At 40.0% G+C, this 21,015-nt stretch overlaps 1 protein-coding gene across 1 annotated transcript in view; it reads left to right on the top strand.

The window, feature by feature from the left end:
- LOC115592775 (rapamycin-insensitive companion of mTOR-like) overlaps nucleotides 1-21,015 on the top strand; it is a 32,935-nt gene that overhangs the window by 4,047 nt on the left and 7,873 nt on the right. The window contains exons 5-29 of the mRNA XM_030435903.1: nucleotides 38-169; nucleotides 811-874; nucleotides 2,423-2,549; nucleotides 2,674-2,843; nucleotides 2,938-3,005; nucleotides 3,095-3,162; nucleotides 3,346-3,428; nucleotides 7,873-7,960; nucleotides 8,725-8,815; nucleotides 8,923-8,989; nucleotides 9,073-9,153; nucleotides 9,241-9,341; nucleotides 9,468-9,633; nucleotides 11,669-11,770; nucleotides 11,949-11,995; nucleotides 12,097-12,232; nucleotides 14,674-14,873; nucleotides 15,951-16,077; nucleotides 17,627-17,791; nucleotides 17,885-17,961; nucleotides 18,433-18,511; nucleotides 18,586-18,695; nucleotides 19,101-19,188; nucleotides 20,576-20,668; nucleotides 20,774-20,880. Of these exons, the coding sequence (XP_030291763.1) occupies nucleotides 38-169; nucleotides 811-874; nucleotides 2,423-2,549; nucleotides 2,674-2,843; nucleotides 2,938-3,005; nucleotides 3,095-3,162; nucleotides 3,346-3,428; nucleotides 7,873-7,960; nucleotides 8,725-8,815; nucleotides 8,923-8,989; nucleotides 9,073-9,153; nucleotides 9,241-9,341; nucleotides 9,468-9,633; nucleotides 11,669-11,770; nucleotides 11,949-11,995; nucleotides 12,097-12,232; nucleotides 14,674-14,873; nucleotides 15,951-16,077; nucleotides 17,627-17,791; nucleotides 17,885-17,961; nucleotides 18,433-18,511; nucleotides 18,586-18,695; nucleotides 19,101-19,188; nucleotides 20,576-20,668; nucleotides 20,774-20,880 (2,637 nt within the window). The remainder of the gene's footprint in view (nucleotides 1-37; nucleotides 170-810; nucleotides 875-2,422; nucleotides 2,550-2,673; nucleotides 2,844-2,937; nucleotides 3,006-3,094; nucleotides 3,163-3,345; nucleotides 3,429-7,872; nucleotides 7,961-8,724; nucleotides 8,816-8,922; nucleotides 8,990-9,072; nucleotides 9,154-9,240; nucleotides 9,342-9,467; nucleotides 9,634-11,668; nucleotides 11,771-11,948; nucleotides 11,996-12,096; nucleotides 12,233-14,673; nucleotides 14,874-15,950; nucleotides 16,078-17,626; nucleotides 17,792-17,884; nucleotides 17,962-18,432; nucleotides 18,512-18,585; nucleotides 18,696-19,100; nucleotides 19,189-20,575; nucleotides 20,669-20,773; nucleotides 20,881-21,015) is intronic.

Genomic DNA, 21,015 nt, shown 5'->3' with positions numbered 1-21,015 from the left:
CATGTTTATATGTCTTTCCTGATGTACCTCTCCAAAGCCTTCGGTTAGCATTGTTGAATGAGGCCAAGGAAGTGCGTGCAGCTGGGTTACGAGCTCTGCGTTACCTGATCAGAGACAGCAGTGTACTAGAGAAGGTGCTTCAGCTGCAGGTGGACTACTTGATTGCGAGGTGAGGGAACACTGCACAGCTGAAAGAGGCTGAATTCAGTAATCAGTCGTCTTCATGTCATGTAGTAATATAGTGGGAAGGCCCGCTGATTCTGGCAGTGTTTGTACTGTCATCATAACGATTACCGTAATGTTCCTAAATATAGACACACAGCACTCTCCCAGATGATGTAAAAATCCTGAGGGTTTAAGTTGTGGCCACAAGATTTAATTTGGAGAAAAAAACCCAGAGGAGCAAATCACACTTCATGTCATTTTAGTTGAGAAGAAACTTGGCGCCATAGTCATTGAATTCATCCATATTTAAAAGAGAATTGATTCAGTGTGTTTTCATTTTTCTCAACAATGTAATATTGAGCTTGTTCCTACCATGTATCTTCAACTTTAAAAAAAAATCCAATTTCCAGATATTTATATCTGATATCTAATTCGGCCACACTTTTGTAATGATGATTAAACCAGGGGTTTTCATACCAATTGCTGCAACTGTGAGGCATGAAATATTGTCGATAGGGTAAATGAATGGTGACTTTCAGAACCAGGGTTGCCTGAAACAAATCTTCCTACCTTGCAACTGTCTTGTATGAGTTATAACAGTGGCAATGTCCTTTTAATAAACCTGTCCTCTCCTTTCTGTCCCAGGTGTATAGATATCCAACAAAGTAATGAGGTTGAAAGAACACAGGCTCTCAGGCTGGCACGCAAGGTGAGATCCGTTCTATCTTATAGTTGAGAAAAAGAAAAATGGATAGAATAATTTCTAAAAAGATAACACTATAGGCACACCTTCAATCAATTAGCTACCCATTTGTCTTACAGTTCAGATGAGTGGTGCAAGGATTTTTGGCAGAAAGGTGAATTCAACACCTCTCTGCCAAAAATCCTTGCACCACTCATCTGAACTCATCTGATCTTTATAAGTTTCACACAATTAGCTACCCATTCTTCTTACAGTTCAGATGAGTGGTGCAAGGATTTTTGCATCTGAACTGTAAGAAGAATGGGTAGCTAATTGTGTGAAACTTATAAAGATCAATGAAGCAAAACCAGAAATATCCATCCATCCATTGTCTGTAACCGCTTTATCCCTTTGGCGGGAGTTTTTGCTGGAGCCAATCCCAGCTGTCTCTGGGCGGGGGCAGGGTACTCCCTGGGCAAGTCGCCAGCTCATCGCAGGGCCCTCAGTGATGGCAGAGGCCGCCATGCAAGGTGCCAACCGCTCATCAGGAGCAATTTGGGGTTCAGTATCTTGCTCAAGGACACTTCGACATGCAGCTCAGCTCAGCCGGAGCTGGGATTTGAACCAGCCGGCCAAAACCAGAAATATCTTTTTTTAAATTATATTCTTTCTTGTCAAAACCTCCCTGCTTACATCACCCACAGTTCAACTTCACCATTGACATTTAAGTCAGAGATTCAGTTGTGTTGTACTAATCGTGGTTAATGCTGCCTCGAGCCACGCTGCCTCAGTTAAAGATAGGGGTGGGCTGCAGAAGTCTGGTATGTTCAAGACTTCCTAACTCCACTCCTAACCCTACAGATTCATTTCATTCTCAAACTTGTGGTCTTTAGCGTCAACTGAAGCTGAGTCAAGTGACTCACATCACTTGAAGACATATCAGGTTAAATTTGGCCTCAGACCAGAGGAGCCATACAAATCACATGCTGTGTCTTGTAAGTTGATAAGATGCTGTAGGTATAATAGTTGCCTCAGTGCAAATACATATCTCTTTTATGCATGACAGGAATGTTAGTGTTCGAACAATAGTCCTGTACTGTATATTTGGGTGTTGTACTATTATCTTTTTTATGATAAATGAAAATAAATAAATGAATAAATAGATAAATGAATAAATAAATAGATCGATAGGTTAACATGAAGTTAAAAAGAAATAATCATACATCTACAGGTTTTCATTACTACTTCTTAGAGAAACTTTCTACAGAAAAGAAATGTGTCTATGAAAACTGGCAACAATGTGGTCTGTGTACCACCCCACATCCCTGCCTCCTCACCAATCCCCTGCCCATCAGACTTCCCATAGAAGGCTTTATACGTTACTAAAACCTCTGTCACCACAAATATCGGTACCACATGACAATCCATGTAGGTGTTTGGATATTTCCGTCCGAAACATCGTGGAAGATCATTTGACCTTCAGATTGACAAACCAACATTGCCATTCATATAGCCACACCACTAGCATTGCTTAAATGTAACTGCCCTGTGTGTTTGTGCTGCTGCCTCATACAGATGATCACTGTGAATGCACTGCTCTTCCCCTCCTCTGTCACCAATTCCCTCATTGCCGTGGGCAACGATGGGCTGCATGAACGAGATCGTATGGTGCGGGCCTGCATTGCCATAGTCTGTGAGCTCTGTGAGTACAAACAAACTGCACACACACACACACCACAAACGCACACACCACGTGCACACTCTCAACCTGACGTCAGCAGTGTAACAGTGTTGGCAGAACTCTGTGTGGCCCCTTTATTCTGCAGCCTTGAAGAACCCTGTTGTGGTGGCACAGCGGGGCGGACTCAGCACCATTCTTAAGAGCGTGACCGACTGTCAGCTGAGTCGCATCAATGAAGCTCTCATCACCACCATCCTGCACCTCCTCAACCACCCTCACACCAGGCAGTACGTCCGCTCTGATGTTGAACTCGAGGTACTGACGCATCACAAACCTAATATTCTGTACAAAACAGCTCTTAAAATATGTGTGATGGTATTTATAAAACACACATCTCACTTTTTTTCAGCAAATCCTGGCCCCATATACAGACTTCCACTACAAACCCACTCCCGATAAAGCAGACGGGCAGCTCAAGTGAGTTTGATGTCTCACTGTCTGTTGAAGCATGTAACATAAACCTTGTTTTTGTCACTGTTAAATATGTTTTTATTTCTGGTCCATAGGGAGGATAGGGAGGATCGATTCTTGGCCAGTAAAATGTCTATAGTTGCCTCATTTCGTTCCTGGTCAGGTAAATGGTGTAATTTATCTTTAAATCATGTGGCGCTTAGAAAATACTGTTTCTTCTCTACATCATGTTCATTTATGAATGCCTCATTAACCTTTCCATTGTTTATAACATTGCAGAATATTATTACTCAGCGAGAACATGTGCTGTGTTCCTCTGGCTAACTCTGGCCCCTTCACCTTGCAGGCATCATTAACCTCTGCAAGTCAGGCAACTCTGGCATCCAGTCTCTTATTGGCTTACTCTGTATACCAAATATGGAAGTGCGGGTAGGTACTCAGAAGAATGTAACAGTCAGATCTGTTTGCTCTGTGAAAGGTCACAACCTTCACCCATCAGCTAAAGGCTTTAATGCATATTTGTGTTCCAGCTGTGTTCATTTTGAAATATAAAATGTTTTTCATTTCCTTTCTAAATTCTTGTTTGAAACCATCATTTAAACCCTGCAAATACCCCTCCAAATACGGTTTTGAATTCAGAGGATTCCCAAGCGGATTGAAGTTGAGTTTCAGAGAAATGTGTATGTGCATTCACAAGACACAGAGTATTTCATTTTGTTGGATGTGGATTTTTACAACAAAAACATGGTAACTCTAGGTCAGCATCATAGGCAGGTGTCAAGTGTTCATGACGTATTATACATGTATAGTGGTCAATTAAATTCAATTACATCTTTTGGATTTACAACACCACTAATTCAGTCCGTCGAGGAAGTTATGATCGGAGAGACAGCGAGATCCTCCCAGTGGCACTGGCAGGTAGTGGCACTGCAGTGGCAGTCTGTGGCATGTCCGTGGCATCTCCTGGCACCCGCTCAACAGGTCAGAAATGCAAGAATAAAATAAACACACGAAAAATATAAAATCTATATATATTAAATATTAAATATAAGGATAAGAATAGTACAATATGTAGAATATTTTACATTCACTTTAACGCTATGGAACAAATATAAATATATATTTAAATAATATTAAGAAGTGCAAAACAAAGAGAAATTGTGCAAAACTTTGTACATTAAAATGTATAAACAAGTAGAGATGCCACGGACATGCCTCAGGTTGCTGCAGACTGCCACTGCAGTGCCACTACCTGCCAGTGCCACTGGGAGGATTTCGGTGCTACTGGTCCAACCCCCTGAGCTTTTCAGCAAATATGACCAATCATTGCAGATTTCTGCGAGTTTTACAAATCACAGTAGTCCCCCCATGCAAACATTTAGCCCTAGCCTAGCTAGCTCTATGCTAATGTCCACCTAATGTAGTTAAACTGTATTTCACACTACTAGTGCAGTGCCCGTAAGAAAAGTGTATTCCTATAAAAAAAAGTGGGAGGTTAAGCAGCTTTTTCATGGATGGCCAAATGAGGCTGTGTTTGAAGGTGGGACGTCAGGGATATTTAGGTTTGTTGTGAAATCCGATATTCCAGGATTGGCTGTTTTTGACTATTTTTGATTTTGCCATTATATTTCACCTTAAAAGCTATTTACTTGGTGTCATTATTTTCAGCACAACCTCACATGTGTGACTGTACAGTTCTTTTTCATTTTGACAAACTGTATTAACACAATGGACCTAAAATCACAAAAAAAAACATAAAATCCGAGCTCAGGTCTGCCTGAGCTCCTTCCAGCTGAATGAAGAGCTGCACTGCCTGCTCCACATTCAGCTTCTCCTCATTATTCTGACTCATTAAACAAAAAACCGACTCCACTACACACTAAACACACTACACCAAACACTACATAACACACTAACTACACACTCCAAACAAGCTAAATGTCACAAATCTCTCAACTCTCAATATCGCAGTCTACACACCGACCGTCGTTGCCTGTCAATCATCCGCCTAGGTCCCTCCCACAACTTCCTGTTCCTCAACAACCAAACTTGCTGCTTGGACACTTTCGTGACAAAAGCCCGCTTTTACCATTTCTTCCTGCACCAGACACAAAGCAAACGTGACGGCAATGTTCGCGAAAAAGTGCGGCGGACATTAATTACCCTAGGTCCGGTTTTGGACATGCCGATGCGTCCGGTCCGTCGCCTCGGGAGGTGGGCCGTGTAGCTAGCGGCTAGCTACACATGAACATCCACAGATTCCGATAATCAGGTATAAATCTGCTTGTTTCTTCAGGTATGTCGTGGGCTTGAGCTCTGCAGTGATTGGCTCTGGTGGACAATGCTCGGCGGAATTTGTAAAGCATTTATGAAATAATTTATTCACGGTATCATTGCAGTCCAAACAAATGCTTAGATGCACACCACTGAACCACGCAGCAGCCATGTTGAAAGTCTCGGGTCAGTGTTATCCTTATCCGCAGAGATATTTGACCAACAGACAAATACACACACAGAGATTCCTTGTATTTATAGATAGAAAAACATCCGCAGCTCACAAAACGTGGGCCAAACCTCCGTGGGGTATTGTACGAATCATGGATCAACTACGGTCCGTTACACCTTTAAAATTAGCATTAGCTAGCTAATTATCTTACCGAGGTGAGTCTTTATCACCCAGTGTGCCAACATGCCTTCTCTTTAGATGCTCCATCATAAAGATTGTGCTCCCATGCCAGGCAAGGTCAGCTATGTAAATGTTGCAGTTCACAACTTTTCTGGCCAAGTTAAAGAGTGGAATGTCTCACACTTTAGATGAGTTTGGTCGTGAAGCTGTTGCCATGTTGGTCACTTCACTCAACTCCAATGAGTGTGGTGATGCCCCATGTCAGAGCCTGTGTGAAAAACACCCCAGATGACATCACCAACTGATCGACAATTAAATTCAACGGCAGCTAGAGTGGACAATGATTTTTTGAATACGTTGAATATATTTGTTACACCCCTAATGGAGACATGATTAGAAGTAAAAATCTCATAATGTTGAAGCCTGGTGTGCAAGATTTACTCCAAATGGCAAGTAAAATGAAAGAAATCATAGTGTGTGTGATATACAAAAAAAACTGCCTTCATGTGCTTTACTTAGGTCCCCATTTTCATTGCACAAAAGCACCCAAAAACATTGCAACATGTTTCATACATTTTTGTCAGGCCTGGACTAAAATGAGGACTCAAAATTCAACAGACTTTTATTCTGAAATAGTTGGGCGTTCAAGACAGAGAGACAAACGAATAGGCTATAAAACCTAACCTGACTACACTGTCGGCAAGAGACAACAAAACAAGGAAATCAAAATCACTCCGGGAGGAGGAAAACGAGAAATCAAAATCGCTCCACACAGGGAGGAAAACTAAGACCAAGTAAAAAATCTGATCTAAGAAACTAGAAAAACAAGGACACTCCAAAAGGGAGGACAGAGGATAACTATCTACTCTGATCTGTACAAGAAAACAAAGTCGCTCCAAAATGGAGGGAAAACAAAAGGCCATTTCTGAAAATGAGAACAAAAAGGCACTATCAAAATTTACAAACAAAAAAAAAAAAAAAAATCACTCTTCTCGAGGCACAAGGAAAACAGAACAAAAACAACATAAACTTTGAATACTTATCAAGACAAGACTGTGACGAAGGAGACAAATGAAATGAAGACACAGACTATTTAACATATGAGGGAGAGGGGAACAGGTGGAAACAATCAGGAATCAGGGATGACGTCAGACCGGGGACACAAGAGGAAGGGCAAGTGACCTGAAACGATAGGGAGGTTAGATTTTCAAAATAAAACAGGAAGTTCACAAGACAAAAAACCAAGACAAGACAAGACCTCACCGCTGTGTGATAATTTTTTAGAAAAGCTGCCATGAAATCAGACATGTTGGGCTACAACGATTCCAAAAAGCCCACTTAATCCTGGAGGGATAATCCATTCTACTCTAAATAATCTACAGACTATAGTGTCAACAGTCATTAAAACTACCATCCACAAGAGTCTCTGTTTTGTCCTTATTTATTTTTTATGGCATAGACACCTTTATTAAGCAGCAGACAGATAGGAAATATGGGAGAGAGAGGGGGATGTGACATGCAGCAAACGACCTCCGGCCGGGATCGAACCGGGTCGGCTGCTTTATATGGCATGCGCTCTAACCACTCGACCACCTGCGCGCCTGTTTTGTCCTTATTTAGTTGGTTATACACCAAACTCTAATGTCTAAATGTTTTAAACCGAAGGAAACTGCTCCATGATGTTGATTGAGAAGAAAAGTGAAACATGGCTATGACATAATCAGTAATTGATTTTGTATGTCATTTCTATTCCCATTGTGTGGCTGAACACCAGCAAGCACCAATCAAATGACAGAACATTAGTTTTAGGTTTCAGCATTTTTCAGCATTGGAGCATATGTAAATGACCTAGGTCTGGTTCTGTATTTTCGTTTTAATGTGTGTGGACCATGATAAGCCCAGAAACAGCTGGAGGGCTCACTGAACTAATTTCACTGATGCTGGTCGGACCACTATTTTACATATACAACCTTGATTCCAAAAAAGTTTGGACACTGTGTAAAATGATTTTTTTTTAAAACAAACTAAAAACCAATGCAGTCATTTGCAAATGCACTGTGTTTACCAACAGCAATGTTTGATCATGTGTTTGACAAAGTTGTGAAACTCATCCCATCCTTCCCCTGCTTACAATAAACCTGTGGATGTGGAATTACTTGTTGAAGGGTGAATATATAAAAATGGAAAAGCACACACCTGTTTTTAATCATGTTTTACAGCGCTAAAATCACATATTTTCCCCCACAGAAAGGTTTGTTGGAAGTGTTCTACGATATCTTCCAGCTTGTCATACCTGTAGGGACTGCAGACTTCAATGAAGCACTTACTAGTGTAGGTGGGTATGGTCACATCACTTTGATCAACTCCTTTATTTCAGGGTTCATATGGGTGCTTGAAATCCTTTAAAGTGCTTGAATTTCAATGTTGTGTTTTCAAGGTCTGAAAAGTGCTTGGATTTTAGTTTAAGTGCTTGAAAGTGCTTGACATTATAACTCTGTGTCTTTAACAACTTTGGGATCAGACTGGATAGTTTGCTTATTACAAGGAGAAATAAAATCAGTGTGTGTGTGTCGTCACACATGCAGCCTGGTAGCAATAGAGAAGGATGGCTAAGGAGAATGTGAATTTGATGCAATTTGGACTGATGACATGTTCAATATTAATAAACTTTGATGAATAAGCGAACAGCTTATAAAAATTTATGTCATAAAAGAAAATTACAGGGTGCTCTCAGGTCTCTCTTTGTCTCGGTGCAAGTTTGCCTGAAGAACGCCAAGTGACTTCCCTTTTTTTGGATAAAACTTTTATCAACTTTATTATTAACTTTATTTTCTAAAGTTTTTGCTATTATGAAACACAATTTTAGATGTTTACAGCATAATACAATGTACATAATTGTGATAAAAAGTGAAAGAAAATAATCATGAGTATATATATATTCCTGTAGATATGTATTTTACCCCAGCGATAAGGTGCTGGAAACCCTTAAAAGTGCTTGAAAAGGGCTTGAATTTGACATTAAAAAATGTGTACGAACCCTGTTATTTGGACTTGTCTGAAGTTGTATTAGAAGCTAAATTGACGCCGTTTCCTGTTTAGACCCCAGTAGATTTCAGGACAGCTGGAGGTTGTCAGACGGATTTGTGGCTTCAGAGGCACAAACAATTCTCCCACGTCGACCATGCTCAAGGTGAATCCTGTTTGTAGATATTATCTCATGAGCACTCGTGTGCTGAAAGATGATGTAATTGAGATAACTGAATAGAGATTTAAAGTTGAATTCTTGTTCTGTTCCAGGCCGAACCTGATGGACAACTACCTGGCTCTGGTGCTTTCTGCCTTCATCAAGAGTGGATTACTAGAGGTTCAGTCATTTACCACAGAGTAGATGTTATTGGTTTTATCATCCTGTCAGCATTTGTATCATTCTGTGTCTGACCTCCGCAGGGTCTGGTCGAGGTGATCACAAGCAGCGATGATGCCATATCTATACGGGCTACCATCCTGTTGGGAGAACTTCTCCATATGGTAACTCCCTCCTATGGCCCAATTTATTGATCCAAACTGGAAATTCCTAAAATAGTTTTTGTGTATTAAAATGCTTCTCTCACCCAGGCCAACACCATCCTCCCTCATAGCCACAGCCACCACCTACACTGCTTGCCCACCCTCATGAACATGGCAGCCTCCTTTGATATTGCTCCTGAGAAGAGATTGTGAGTACCTCACCCCAGGGGTGCTGCAGATGGGACAGGCTTAGTGAAGATGATGTCAAACTAATGTCCAATTCTAATGTGTTTTCTTAAACAATGTCAAATAATTGAAATAGATGCTTTTTGCAGAAGAGCAAGTTCTGCAGTCAACTACCTGAAGTGTTTTCATGAAAAGAAGAAGCGAGGAGCAAAACCTTACAGTCTGTATTTGGACCACATCCTCCGCACATCAGGAACATCGCACTACTGTCGAGACCAGCACTTTAGACCTCAGAGAGACATTTTCATTGTCAAGGTACACACATGACCACATATTGATCACATATTCCTGCAGTGTGTCTTATGCGGTTTCAGGGCTCTATGTTTTTTACTTAAAGTGAAACTCTCGCCAAAAAGCAACCAAGGCTTTATTTGTGATGGAATATCAGTCAAACCTTACTGTAAATGCATAATTACGACAAAAGAGGCACTTTTAAGATTCACCATAGTTTTGTTTTCGGGCAAGCTAATTTTCAATGGGGTGCAGGGGCACTCTGACATTAGCATAAAAATCGATATTTTTAAAACAGTAAGAAGGCTCGACACAACATGAAAATTTGCTCGTAGCATCACCAGGGTCTCTACACATGAACACGAGCATTGACAACAATGTTCTCAATGCTCGTGTTCATGTGTAGAGAGCATGTAAAGACCCTGGTGATACTAAGAGCAAAGTTTCATGTTGTGTCGAGCCTTCTTACTGTTTTAAAAATAGCGATGCTTTTTGATCCTAGCGTAAAAGTGTCCCTGCACCCCATTGAAAATTAGCTTGCCCGAAAACGAAACTACAGTAAATCTTAAAAGTGCCTCTTTCGTCGTAATTATGCATTTACACAAAGGTTTGACTCATCACAAATAAAGCCTTGGTTGCTTTTTGGCGAGAGTTTCACTTTCATGAATCTCATGAAGGTTATCAGCAAGTTTTTGTTCTGGATTTAAAAGGAAAATTTGGTCCTGAGCTCTGACTATGGTGGAGTTGTACATTTGGGGTGAATGTTTAAGTGGTGGTGAACATAAGAAAGAAAGAGGGAGGAGAGTTAAGATGTATGTGTGTCTGTTCGTGCGTGTCTGTGTGTGTTTGTGTTTTGTGAATTCGCTGACCAGGTTCAGGGCATTTAACCTGTTTTGCCATATACAAATGATGTCAAACTGACCATGACCAGTTGTGAGTGGTGCTTTGTGCTAGAAGCTATCTGTACCCGTGTATGTGTACATGTCTGTGTGTGTATGTGTGTTTGTGTGTGTCTCTGTGTTTGGGGAAGGGAAAGGGAAGCTTTCATCTGATTTCAATAGAGCACTGAAATGCTGCAGGGCCCCTGCATTGCAATTGAAGAAAACACAGGGAAAGATTCTGAAGGAAAAGTATAAAACATCTCCACAAATCTTCACTGATTTGACCCAAGCAGTAAAGAAAATACAGTCAAATACCGAAATACAACGAAGTACAGAAAACACAACTGAATACAGATAAATAACGTAGTGTTGTCTGTGTTTCACTTTTAATATTTCCATCACTTTCTGAATTGGGTTGTGTTTTCTGTGTTTCTCAGTTTGCTAATGTTTCTCGATAATATTCCCATTCAAATTTCTTGGTGCTTACAAATGGAAGAAAAATGAGACAACACCTTCAGCTCAGTGTCTACTCTGCAATTGAAAGTATTCTCACGTTATCCACAACAGTCTGGTTCAACAGTTCAGACATTCATACCCTCACCGCTGGAACAGCTGCAGCACGGACACTGAACAGGTTAATCCCATCTATGTGTGACGGTGATATGTGTTGTGCATTGTGGTCCTGTGTTTGTTCTTATTCCCTGTTAATTGTGTATATGCCATGATGAAGATGAAACCACACAAATTCTTCCGCCGTAGCTCTATATTCAGTAAAGTTAACTTTAATGACTGCATATAAAATTCTATGAATAAATTCTATGTTAAGGTTCACTTCAACGGCTGGGATACGTTGTATGTTTATGTATCTAAAAACAATTCAAAAATAAATTGATCTGAAAGTAATTATTAGATACAACAGCTGAAGGAGTCTTAGGAAACAGGATGAGAGAGAAGTGAAATGACATGCAGCAAAGGGCCACAGGTCTGATTCCAATCCTGAGCCACTGCGGCGAGGACACAGCCTCTGTACACGGGGGGCTCACTCTCCCAACAGCTAGGGGTGCCACTCTGAGGTGCCACAAACCAAATCCATCTCTCAATGAGTAATGAGTTAGTAGAAGTAGAGAACAAATTCATTATTTTATGAGCTACTAAAGCCAGCTGTGTATGTCCTGTAGGAAACTGAGGATGCTCTGATGACCAACATGAGAGACAGCCACATCCTCAACCACAAAGAGAACCTGGACTGGAACTGGTGCCTCATTGGAACCATTTTGAAGGTAAAGGTGTGAATGATCTGTGCTTTCATTCGGAAACAAACTGGTAACTTATTCTTGGGATGGATACTAATTTCTACTAGGTGGGGGTCATCTGCAGTTTTCCAGCTAATATTGCTATAAAGTACAAGATGCTTTTAATGGTCTTATATTCTATTTTTTGTTTTATTCTTGTCTCCAGTGGCCAAATTTAAGTTTACGTAGCAATAAGGATGAACACGTGCACAAGTGAGTTGTTCTATGTTCATGTGCTCTCTCATTTAGTTTTCAGCACACTGATAAACAAAACCTCGCACATACATTGTTCGTTTTTTTTTTTTCCTGTACAGATTTGTGCAAAGGCTGCTTTTTTTCTACAAGCCCAGCAGTAATCTGTATGGCAGCCTGGAGCTGGAGCATCCCAAGGCTAGACAGCTCACTGTGGTTGGCTGCCAGTATATAGAGTTCCTCCTGGCATCTGAAGAGGTGAAGACAAACAGTTGTCCCCAACTAGTAGCACTTCTTTACATTTCTTTGCATTCGTTGCAAGTTATTTCTGTTGTTTTACAAATGTGTTTGCTGGATTATCTCAGGTTTGGTTTGGAGGCTACACAATTCAAACAGGGCGATTTTTTGCGGTGTGGGTCTGACAAAATGTTGCTATTTATTGCATTAAGGGACGCTTTTGATCCAATGATTTTTATTCATGTTAGTGTTGTGGCTGTAGGGATGGAAATGACAGTCTCTTGATCAGTCCATTACTTTGGTCCAGACTGAAATATCTCAACAACTATTGAATGGAAATGTTGACAATTATGGTCCTCAGAGGATGACTTTGATTGCTACTGACTTTGGTGGTCACCCTCCGACTTTTTCTTTAGCACCGTTATTAGTTTGACATTTTTGTTTTAAAGTGAAATGTCTAGCAAGCTATTGTATAGGTCTCCTTGATGGTTGGTTCAAACTTTCATAGTTCCCAGAGGTTAAAGCCCCTAACATTTTTTGATCATCAGGTAAAAATCAATTTCAAGATACTTTGGTTTATGATTGAATACTTACCAGACTTGTTACATTACCCCCAGCCTCAGCTGTACTTACCAATTCTCATCATGTTAAAAATACAATCTGTCATAGATAGAGATGAGACTTAATGTTGCTCAAATATGATAATAACAGTGTGCATTTGCAAATAACCCTGGAGTAGTTGTGTAAAGAATGAAAAAAAATAGAGATTTAATTTGAAATCCTCCTTTCTCATCTCCACACACCCGGTCAATCACTTTGTGAGGTGAATATGAATCTCGAATTATTGTTTAAGACATTGTTGTACACAGCCCCACTAATTCCACCGTAAGAAAGGTGTGGTGAGAGGGGATTTCTGAAGCTGTTTGACCATCTGACATGCACTTCTGATGGGGTATATGGGTCTTTTAAGTCTTAAATCAAGAGAGATTCTTCTTTTATATATACACGAATCTTGTGAGTTATCCAGTGCTAAATAATTGGAGTACTGTTTTTATTTTGTAGACATGAACAACACATTACCATAAAAAGCTGACATTAGCCTTCTTGGAAGTCTTATGCTTTGAGAATCAGAATCAGAATTCCTTTATTAGTCCCGCAAACGAGGACATTTCTGTAGTACAAAAAGATACAGAAAAGAGGAAAAAGCTCAATGGTAAGAGAGAGCTGCTGTAACTGGCTGCCACTCATGCGGCGCCATCTTTATACGAGCCAGTTTCCAAACTGGTGCCCTTTCTCATGCTGCTTTGATAGAAATTCTTTCTGGTGTTGATCCACCAAATTCAGTACCTACTATTTGATTTTGGTTTGGCTTGGTTTTAGTGTTTTACTGAGAAAATGTAAAACAATATTCAACAAAATTGATTTACCTGAAGATGAAGGAATGTGTCACCTTTTAAACTGCCTCCCTGTCAACCCGGCATCCTAATCAGTCCCTCCAGAAAAACGCGATTATGTGATCGCATAATTCATTGCATAATCAGGCAAAGTCCGCGTATTTATGCGGGGGCTGCATTTTTTTCGAATACACCGCACTTTCGCCGCATAAATTGCCTATTTCCACGCAAAATATGCGGGGCTTGCATGATTTCATAATCCCCGCATTTTTATTGCAATAAAAGTCACATATATCTTAGCAGAAAGTTGAAAAATGTTGCCTTTACTTCACACAAGAGCAGCCATTTTCCCCTGTTGCCATGGGAACGTTATGAAGTGACGTAATTACACGACGTGAACATCGTCGAAAAGCTGAAAACCCCGCGATGAAGCCCGCAAATCAGTCTCATTTGCCAATAACAAAATCATACTAGTTTCAAAAACCTTCCAGTTGTAAGTATATTAGTAGTATGTACATTTACGTTACAGTAAGAGATTGCACTTGCATTGGAAGCACTTATTTTAACAGAAGATGTCTAAAACAGGAAGCACACATTTTATTTTTTTATATTTTATTTATTCATTTTTACAGAAGTTGTAGCATATTCCTTTTGTACAGCTACAGAACTTGTTTGACTCATCAATGTTTTGTAAGTTTGAGCCATGTGTTTATTAAGGTCTGAAATAAAACAAGCTGAGAACTTAAATATTCCCAGCACTTTCTGTGATGTAGTATGCTTGCATATCATAGGAAGTAATCAGAAATGACTCTATACTAGTAGCCTAGTGAGAACAGGGTGTTGGGGGAATCACTTTTTTTTCTCTTTTTCATCAAACCGCAGTTTTTGCAAGTTCCTTCGAAGTTCCCGCAATTTCATCGCATAAAATTGCATAAATATCCCACATATTCCATCGCATTTTTTAAGAAAATGTGCCGCATAAATCAAGGATTTTTGCCCGCAACAATCACAAAAAAACTCCGCGTTTTTCTGGAAGGACTGCCTAATCCACTTTTGATTGTCTGTCAGGAAGGTCAGGCTTACCTGGAAGACCTGGTGAGGGACATTGTCCAGTGTCTCTTCTCCTCTGCTGGAATCAAACCTGACCGCAGTCTGCAGGGCAGTGGGCTGCTAACCACACTCAGCCAGTACTACTTCCTCTTCCTAGGCACCCTGTCAGCCAACCCACATGGTGTCAAGATGCTAGAGAAGTGCAGTGTATTCCAGTGGTAAGCATCTATTTTTTAAATATGTGTTAGCAGACAGATTTTCGGACGTAAGGAATCTTTTTATGCAACGTAAGGAATCTTTTTTTTTAAAATAATCTTATATTTATACAATTATACAATTTCTGTCTGATAGTCGGTCAGGCAATCAATAACTAGACAGCTTGTCATGAAATTTAGTACAACATTTGTGGTGCAGACAGATACATTCTAAGGACTTTAGTGATGCCCTGACTGTTCCTGTGCCACCAGCAGGTTAACTTATTCTGTGAAATATTTAACCGGTAACCCAAATGGACTGACACCTAACATGGTAAGGATGCTGAGAAGGTTCCCAGACGATGTCTCCTATTGACTTTGATGATCCCTGGACTTTTTTTTTTAGCGCAACCATGAGGTTGACATCTGTGGTGTTGAGTGAAATGTCTGCTGATGGCATTGAATGGGTTGCCATTACATTTGGAACACAAAATTACATCCCCCTAAAAAAATCGTAATCACTTTAGTTAGCCCCATACAATGTCTACACAGCCAATGTAGTGAACTAGCACATTAGTGTAGCAACAGGAGCATCAGTCATCTGTCTGTGTCTACAAAGAATGTAGTCATTGAGTCAAGTTCACCTGCATTTTGGCTGCACTCAGATTCCAATACATAATCACTGTAAGTATAATTGTGAAACGTAATAAACTAATCTGAAAACGTAATGAATGCATGTGTAGTGCTAGTAAACGGTGGTGCGAAGGACTCCTGTGTAGACGCAGTATTTTTCTAGCTCTAAAAATGACAAAATGATAATTTATGACCTAATATCTGCAAAACTAATAACATTCCCATCAGCATCAGCTGTACTTGTGTTTTGCATAATTAGCAAATGCCAGGTTCAGATGAATATATTAGCAAGCTAACTTATTATATATTTGGCTGCCAAGTCTTAGTCTTTTTTTTTAAACATTTGAACCAGACACAATCAGATCTTATTGGTCACTGCATCTTGTTGGATCAATCTTTCAAGGTTCTCTTCTCCTGATCTTGTCATTCAGTCTATAACCAGCTGCTTCCTCCCATTTACTCTGTCAGCTTGTTGAACGTGTGTAGTCTGAAGAATCAGGAGCACCTTTTGAAGCTGACAGTCTCCACGATGGATTACAGTCGAGACGGTTTGGCTCGAGTCATTCTGTCCAAAATCCTCACCGCTGCCACTGATGTAAGGGTCGACACAACTCTCTCTGACATCTTCACCGCAGCATTCTCTGGTGTGATCAGATACATTAATCGTTTGTGTAATGTATGGCTCAGTACTTAACAACTATCAAGTGCACTTTTTAACTATCACTCATTGTAACCTATACGTTCTTTTCAATATCAAGTCTTTTAGCAGGAGTTAAAAATGTCTCTGGGCAATGAAAGCACTGAAATGTTGACAGTTGAAACTGCACACAGCCTGTTGTTTAACAGTCAACAATGTGTAACACACATGACACACTAAGTAAACACAATTTGAGAGCCCAGTTATTTGATTTGTGAAATTGGTCATTATAACAAATCAAATATCTCTTCTCATTTCTTTAACAACCATGTCAAAGACATATCCTGTGGTCATGGAAAAGATGTTACACTGTTTCAGAATGGTCATATGTATCAAGCAAAGAAAACAAGATTGCTGAAACTACAAAAATTGGGTTAGGAACTGTCTGACGCATTATTAAAAACTCATTCTAAAATCAATTAAATTAAATTTAAAAAATTCACTTTGGGGAAATCAAATGGTATAAAATCAGCAATATATGTTATATGTCACAGTTATATTTAATAGGGAAAGTAAGAGCATTTCCACACACACAATGCAAAGACATATCCAGGAATTGCGACTAAACAGCTGTGGTCTCTGGAGCAATTGGCAAAAGGTAATGTGTTCTGATGAGTCCAGATTTACTCTGTTCCAGAGTGATGGGCCCATCAAGGTAAGAAGAGAGGTGGATGAAGCAATGCACCAATCATGCCCAGTGCCAAACTTACAAGCCTTTGGGGCAGTGTTATGATCTGGGGTTGATTCAGTTGGTCAGGTCTTAGGTTCAGCTATGATATGTGCCCAGATGGCATGAGCATATTCCAAGATGACAATGCCAGGATTCATCAGGCTCAAACTGTGAAAGAGTGGTTCAGGGAGCATGAGACATCATGTTCACACATTGAAGGCCACCACAGAGTCCAGACCTGAACCCCACAGAGAATCTTTGGGATGTGCTGGAGAAGACTTTACGCAGCAGCCTGACTCTCCCATCATAAGTACAAGATTGTGGTTAAAAATGAATGCAACTCTGGACATAAATAAATGTTGTAACATTGCATAGCCTTATCAAAAGGATGCCACAGAAAATGCCTTCCATAATCAAAGCTAGGTGCTCTAAACAAAATATTAGAGTGTGTGACTTTTTTGGCTGGGGAGTGTACATATAGTGTCATGAACAGATGCTTTAAGGTCAGAAACGATGGGTGCCAACCTGTATGTGATCAGATGTCTAACTATTATTACAATGCAGAAGGGCTCAACAGCCATGCATTTACATTGATTTACAACTTTTTATAGATTTTTTACTTTTCAGTGTGACTTCCAAAAGATGAATAATCTTGGTATCAACATAACTCAGATAACTCATGTTAGGATGGTGTCAAAAGTATTGTATCAATCAAAATAAGTTGTATCAGATAGTGTTTGACTGTATTTTCTTGTCTTTTATGGTTTGATGACACAGACCTGCAGGTTGTATGCCACTAAGCATCTGCGGGTCCTACTGCGTGCCAGTGTAGAGTTCTTTAGTAACTGGGGCATCGAGCTACTGGTCACCCAGCTTCACGACCGCAATAAGACCATTTCCATGGAGGCACTGGAAATCCTTGATGAAGCCTGTGAAGACAAGGTGAGGGAGCAAACCAGCCCAACATAAATGATGCATGAAGTGCTGGTTTTAAATCACTGGCACTTAAAGAGCCTCACGTGTGTTCTTCTTCAGGCCAACCTGCATGCACTGACCGAGATGAAACCTGCACTCACACACCTGGGGGACAAGGGTGTACTACTGCTGCTAAGGTAAACTATCCATTCATCCATGGCAATAGACTTGTCAGTCTGACTTGGACTTAATTTATGTCTCTGCGGGAGGTGGGGTAATTTCAACATTTCCTTCTGGGCATGCATTTGTGAAAATCTAATCCCTACCCCAGTGACTATTACAACTATAAATACCTACTTTTTTTCTGAGTCTTGTGTTATAAAGTGGATCTACAATTTTTTTTGTTGCACCATCATACTAGTGCAGTGCCCATTCCACAAAAGGCTGTTCACCACATATTACATGCGTTAATTATGTAAAACGATTACATAAAAGAACACGTCCCATGATTCACAAACAGAAAGGAAAAATTATTTGACAAATGTATATGATTAATTTGAGTGTTTCTGTTGTGTGACCGAATGGCTTTGTATGACTTTTACAAAGCACTTTGTGTTGTTGTTGTTGTTGACAGGTGCTATACAAATACTTGTTTCTGTTGTCACCAGGTTTTTATCTATTCCAAAGGGTTTCTCCTATCTCAGCGAGAGAGGCTATATCACTAAACAGATGGAGAAATGGCAGAAGGTACATTTCAACCAGCGTACATCCACCATTCTGTTTTTTACCCTTGACATTAATGTTCCTGTGTGCCCTTGCAGGAGTATAACTTGAAGTATGTGGACATGATAGAGGAGCAGCTTAATGAGGCCCTCACCACATACCGCAAACCTGTTAATGGAGACAACTATGTACGCCGCAGCAACCAAAGGTGACCTACCCTGCTTACTGTACTGCTTACTGTATTTGAAACACAAATACAAAACACAAAACAAATATAATGGAGGCACGTGATTTACAGCAGCTCCACTCCTTTCACCACCATGATAAAGCTATGTGCTGGGATGACAGTGTTAGTCTGTTGCTTGGTTTGTCTTTCAGTTGGTCTGTTGTTCCGTGCACCACTTAAGTCCTGACAAACATCTCATAATCTACTGGATAAATGCGCAAATGTATTGTTCCCCGGAGAATTAATTGTAATGATTTTGGTGATCCCCTGACTACTCTTCCTGTGCGATCATCTGACCACAATATTATTTACGAGATACATTTCCAGGAATATACAACAAAGCTTAGTTGTAACTTAATGCAGCTTTGTTCATGTATGGTATTACAGGTTACAGAGGCCAAACGTTTACCTTCCTGTGCACTTGTATGGTCAACTGGTTCATGATAAGACTGGCTGCCAGCTACTTCAAGCACAGGTAACTTCATCTGTTTGTTACACATTACCTACACACAGATGTACATCCTGAGAAGCAATTAGAGGTGTGTTTTTTAAGCAATGGCCAGGTTTCAAGATGCTCCAAAACTATTGGAACCCACAGACACCTACGTGGGGTTGTTAAACCTATACATGTCATTTAGAGATGTAATTTCATACTTGAACAGAGGGTGGCGCACCTCCACTATACTCCCTCATAGCTGGATTTGTTTGTTTCGCATGATCAATTATGTGCAGTGCAGTACAGTCAGTTTCATTAGATATGTTCAATTACATGTTCTAAAAACTTCCATCAAACTAATGAAAGACTTATTTCAGATTTGTGTAATTGTGTAATTTGTGTACATTCATATTTGCTGAAAAATCTCAAGTTAACTTAAAGTGAATTGATATTATAAACACCATCACTTGGGATTTTAAGGATGAAGTGGTCTCATTTGAGTACATTAGGGAGTTAACTGCTATGCAGCCATCTTTGATTTGCGACTAGCTGCCACAAGCAAGTAGCTTAGTTAGCTGTGGAGCTCAGCCTGTTAGTTGATGAAAGTCGTCCTGCACCACAACCTCGGATCATGCGGGGTACAAAGTGGTATTACAAAACACAACGGGCCAGGGTTTAAACTAAAATGCTGGCCATATCTGAAACATTGCCCATTTAATATTTTTGTACCTCACAGCTGAATCACAACTCATAAAGCATTTGACTCATCAGGTGACAACCGTTCATTCGTGTACACATTTTAAAGCAGGTTTGTAATTTTGGGCTATTGGGGTTTTGGGGAAATAAAGGGGTATAAATACCGTGGGGTTTACTGTGGTTGCTCTATTCAACAGGAGCTAGCTAACACTGGCTTTTTAATTTGATGATGATCATCAAGTTGGCCTAGTTTTTTATCTGACCAGGAAAGTAGCATGAGTAGTTTAGTTAAGCTAAGGTTAAAAACTAAATAGGTTTAGTTACAATGTGTCTGTGGACTTTGTTGTTACTGTTGCTGCTGCTAAAAGGAGCCTGTTGGTTAAATATAGCTTCAGAGATGTAGCAGGCATATGATGGGCTGAAAGGTTAGAAGGATGTGATGATGCCATTGTCATGAAATTCTATCATAAAATTGAAAAAATAAGCATTAATATTCTAATTGTAAAACTTTATTTCATATGAAGTCAGGTCATGAGTACTAAACCTTTACTTTAATTCTTTGCTTTAATTACTGAAATTCTTGCTTTAATAATTTTAGATAAACATTCTTTGGGCCACTCAGCTCAAAGCCAGGATGATCAAGGAAGGCAAGATTAAAGATGTCATACCACAGAGTGTTGGCTGCTTTGATAGGGTGTCTTTTATCCCTTCTTTCCTCTTCCTCCTGCAGAATGTGGTTCCTGATTTGAGCTACAGTGTTCGATCTCCTGCCCTGGACAAATGGGAGGGCATCAAACAATTGAAGGCAGCACTTTGGGCTTTGGTCAGCATTTATAATTCTGTTATGATTTCAATTTAATATTTAAAATGATGCAGTCTAAGAGAGGGAAATCCACAGTGGATGTTCACCAACTGTCTTTTCTACCAGGGGAACATAGGCTCATCTAACTGGGGTCTGAACCTGCTGCTGGAGGAGGGGGTGATCACTGACATTGTGGCGCTTGCCTACCACTGTGAGGTTCTGTCCATCAGAGGGTAGGACTACAAAAGTGCTTTACTTTGTTTTAACTCAGCTCACTGCACAAAATGAAGGCACATACACAAACCTCATAAAAAAGTCATAGCCACATTATAGGCTTAAAATGAGGTTATAGTATTTGTTTATATTTT

Source organism: Sparus aurata, chromosome 12, assembly GCF_900880675.1.
Source record: "Sparus aurata chromosome 12, fSpaAur1.1, whole genome shotgun sequence".
NCBI classification, from domain to species: Eukaryota; Metazoa; Chordata; class Actinopteri; order Spariformes; family Sparidae; genus Sparus; species Sparus aurata.
The sequence above is the reverse complement of the archived record's forward strand: the minus strand, read 5'-3'. Positions and strand labels throughout refer to the sequence as shown.